This window comes from Propithecus coquereli, unplaced genomic scaffold (genome assembly GCF_000956105.1).
Source record: "Propithecus coquereli isolate 6110/MARCELLA unplaced genomic scaffold, Pcoq_1.0 Scaffold134, whole genome shotgun sequence".
Classification (NCBI taxonomy): Eukaryota; Metazoa; Chordata; class Mammalia; order Primates; family Indriidae; genus Propithecus; species Propithecus coquereli.
The window spans coordinates 2,295,220-2,298,970 of NW_012137636.1; the positions used below are offsets into that span (position 1 = coordinate 2,295,220).

The 3,751-nt window shown below is 36.3% G+C and overlaps 1 protein-coding gene across 1 annotated transcript in view; it reads right to left on the minus strand.

Annotated features, from left to right (window-relative positions):
• The window catches only part of SEPT7 (septin 7), a gene marked incomplete at its 5' end in the record, with an annotated part of 89,378 nt that extends 87,973 nt beyond the window's left edge, over nucleotides 1-1,405 (minus strand). Inside the window, 1 exon segment of the mRNA XM_012638752.1 lies at nucleotides 1,292-1,405. Within this exon segment, the coding sequence (XP_012494206.1) occupies nucleotides 1,292-1,405 (114 nt within the window).
• Nucleotides 1,406-3,751: the final 2,346 nt, after the last annotated feature.

Sequence of the window (3,751 nt, forward strand, 5' to 3'; positions counted from 1 at the left end):
TGAGTTTCTGCCCAGAATATAAAGACTGTATTTCCATCCTGTGCGCTGGGACAGTCACTTCTACTCCTTCAAATCTAGCTCTAAGTCTCACTGCTTCGATGAAGCCTGCTCCAGCTGAACTGTTTCCTTCCCTCATCTCTGCTCATGTGCTATGTATTACTTTATCAGTCCACCAACAATTTTTTTAAATCAATAGTTTAGAGCAATGTTGCCAAACAAAAATATAATGTGAGCCACATAATTTTAATTTTTAGTAGCTACTTTAAAAAGTAATGAAAGAATTAATAAATTTTACTGATACCAATATATACAAAATATCACTGCAATATTAAATCAGTACAAAAAAGTATTAATGAGACCTACTTTACATTCTTTTTTTACATATTACAGAAGTCTTCAAAATCTGGGGTGTATTTTGTACTTGCAGAACATCTCAATTTGGACCACCAACATTTCAAAAGCTCAACAGCCACATGTGGCTAAAGGCAGCTGAATTAAAAAGTGCATATCTAGAGTCCAGAGTCTAGCTCCTTGTTATATAAACTGAGATTCACCAGGTAGCAGTATCAGTATAACCTGGGAACTTGTTAGAAATGCAGAAGCTCAGCCAATCTCAGACCTACTAAAATAAGAAATTTAACAAGATCCCCAGGTAATCTGAATACAATTAAAGAGTAAGACGCACTAAATTAGACTATACCTAGCCTGGGAGTCTTACAGAATTGCTATTGCCATTCAACTATGATATTATCCCATTGACTACTATAGAACACTGTATTTAAATAACAATAGCTTTTCTATGAATCATGTTTGCTCTACACTGTCCAGTACAACTTTCTGCAATGATGGAAATGTTTTAGATATGTGCTGCTCAAAATGGTAGCCACCTGCCACGTGTAGCTACTGAGCACTTGAAATGTGTCTGGGACAACTGAGAAATTGCATTTTTAATTTTATTTACCTTTAATTGATTTAAACTTGAATTGCGACATGTGGCAAGTGGCTACCACACTGAACAGGACAACCTTGTTTGATTTACTAATCTCACAGTGTTATCTCTAGCATGGTCCTCAGGACAAATTTGGAAGGCTCTAATCAAGATAATTCCTCTGATCAAGTGTACTTCTTCTTACAGGTTTTTTTAATTTTATGAAGTCATATTTACCACTTTACACTAACTAACGCCAAATCTGCATCCTACCTCTAGGTGAGCATAGTAAGAGTCACATGTGTTTTGTGTGTATTAATATTATTCCAGCTTATTTTCAACTAACAATAGTAATATACATACCTGTACAGTCTTTTTAATTCTATGGGAAGGACCTGGATACTCTGGAGAATACAAATCTGTGAGGAATAATGAGTTGATTAATGTCGACTTTCCCAATCCAGATTCACCTACAAGGAATTAAGAGGAAATATCTGTTAAACTCAGCCACTTTAACCACCTTAAATATTCAAAAAATGCTGTAATCAAACTTGCTTTTTATATGCAAGTACTTCTTGGTGGGACAAGGAAATGACATTAGAAAATATATTACAGTTTCTTACCAAATCAGACTCAAGGATTCTTTTCAGTTTTATATCATCTGTGTTTGTTAAAAGTAATGTATCTAGGCCAAGGCAGGAGGATCGCTTGAGGCCAGGAGTTTGAGACAAGCCTGAGCAAAAAGCGAGACTCCGTCTCTACAAAAAATAGAAAAAAACAGCGAAAGTGGTGGCACATGACTGTAGTCTTGGCTACTCGGGAGGCTGAGGCAGGATAGCTTGAGTCCAGGAGTTTGAAATTGCAATGAGCTATCATGATGCTACTGCACTCCAGGAGTCTCACTCTGTTGCCCGGATTAGAGTGCCATGGCGTCAGCCTAGCTCACAGCAACCTCAAACTCCTGGGCTCAAGTGATTCTCCCACGAGTCACTGGGATTACAGGTATGTGCCATCATGTCCAGTTAATTTTCTTTAAGAGACTTACTGCGTTGCCTAGCTGGTCTCGAAACTCCTGGCCTTAAGTGATCCTCCTGCCTAAGTGCCCAAAGTGCTAAGATTACAGGAGTGAGCCACCACGCCCAGCCACAATACTATTTTTAATAATAAAAAAGTGTCTGCCAGGAAGACCTTCCAGGTCCAACAATGGGAGACAGGCTAAGTGTATTATGATATACCCATAAAAACGGTATTATTCAGCCATTGAAAAGTAGCTTTTAAAAATCTGTTTGACATGGGGAAATGCTTGCCACAGCATTAGGTGAAGAAAATACATTAAAATGAATATTATACTGCAGCTATGTATAAGACACAAAAAATATTCCAAAATTTAACAATGGTGATCTCCTCTCTCTTTTTAAAATGACATCTATTCCTCTGTATTACTTTTCTGAGAGAAAAATATTTTGTAACAAGTAGTGGTTTTTTTCGAAGAAAATTTAAAACTATATATCTTATTATCTTTGTTGCATCAAAAAACATGAGTTGTCAAAAAATACAACTACATTTCAAACAAAGATATAATTTAATTCCTTTCTCTGAACATTAAAGTATACTTAGAGCAGCGCTTCTTCAATTTTAGAGAGTAAGAAGTAGCTCCTAACAAAATGCAGATTTCTACATCACCAGGAATGTGTATCTGGTACAGGCAATCCAGAGAATTTAGACTAAAGGGGTCAGAGAAACATTGACTTAAAATAATCAAAATGTAGTTAATTTCATTTCTTTGCTTGGTTGGCTATTTGATGACTCAAATTTTATAAAGTTTTGTTCCTAAGACCAAACTTCTCTATAATGGAGTCCTGAATCAAGAAAAACTGTGAAGTGCCAAATGATGTTAAATCTAATTTTCACTAAAATACAATTCAACAACAACAGCAAATACCAACACATATAAAATCAGACTCAAAACAAAAATTTTACAGTAAACTTTTAATAAAAATAATCTCTGAGGTTCTTTATCTTACTGACATTAAATATCTGGCATATTCAAGGGAAAAGATTCTCAAAAGGCTTGCAAGGGGCAGCATTAATATTTAGCAACTATAAAACAAGTGTGCCTTTAAAACTAAATAGTGATATTACCTAAATAATTTGAGCAAAATACTTATCTGTACAGCATAGGCAGGTAAATAATCATATTTTGTTTACAAGAACCCAAGCTACCCAGTTAAACCTTGTTGATAATGGGAAAAGAAAAGAATAAATTCTCAACCATCCTTCATATTAGTTAAATCTCTCAGCAGAAGAGAGCTTTGCCCAGCAAACTATAATATATCGAATTGCAAAGTAAGAGCACATGATATGTTTGCCCCAAACACTTATAATCAAAAGAGTTCAACCAAAACAGAGGTCCAAAGTAAGGATTAATCAAATATTTGGCCTATTAGTTGTTTGACATCATTCTCTACCATCCCTGATCTTTCTCTTTTCTTCATTCCTCGTTTTGGATCTTAAAACTAAGTCATGGGCCGTGCACCGTGGCTCAAGTCTGTAATCCTAGCACTCTGGGAGGCCAAGGCAGGAGGATCACTTGAGGTCAGGAGAGTTCAAAACCAGTCTGACCAAGAGTGAGACCCCATCTCTATTAAAAATAGAAAAAAAAAAATTGCCAGGCAACTAAAAATAGAAAAAATTAGCTAGGCATGGTGGTGCATGCCTGTAGTCCCAGCTATTGAGAGGGTGAGGCAGGAGGATTGCTTGAGCCTATCTATGAGTTTGAGGTTGCTGTGAGCTAGGCTGACACCACAGCACTCTAGTCTGGGC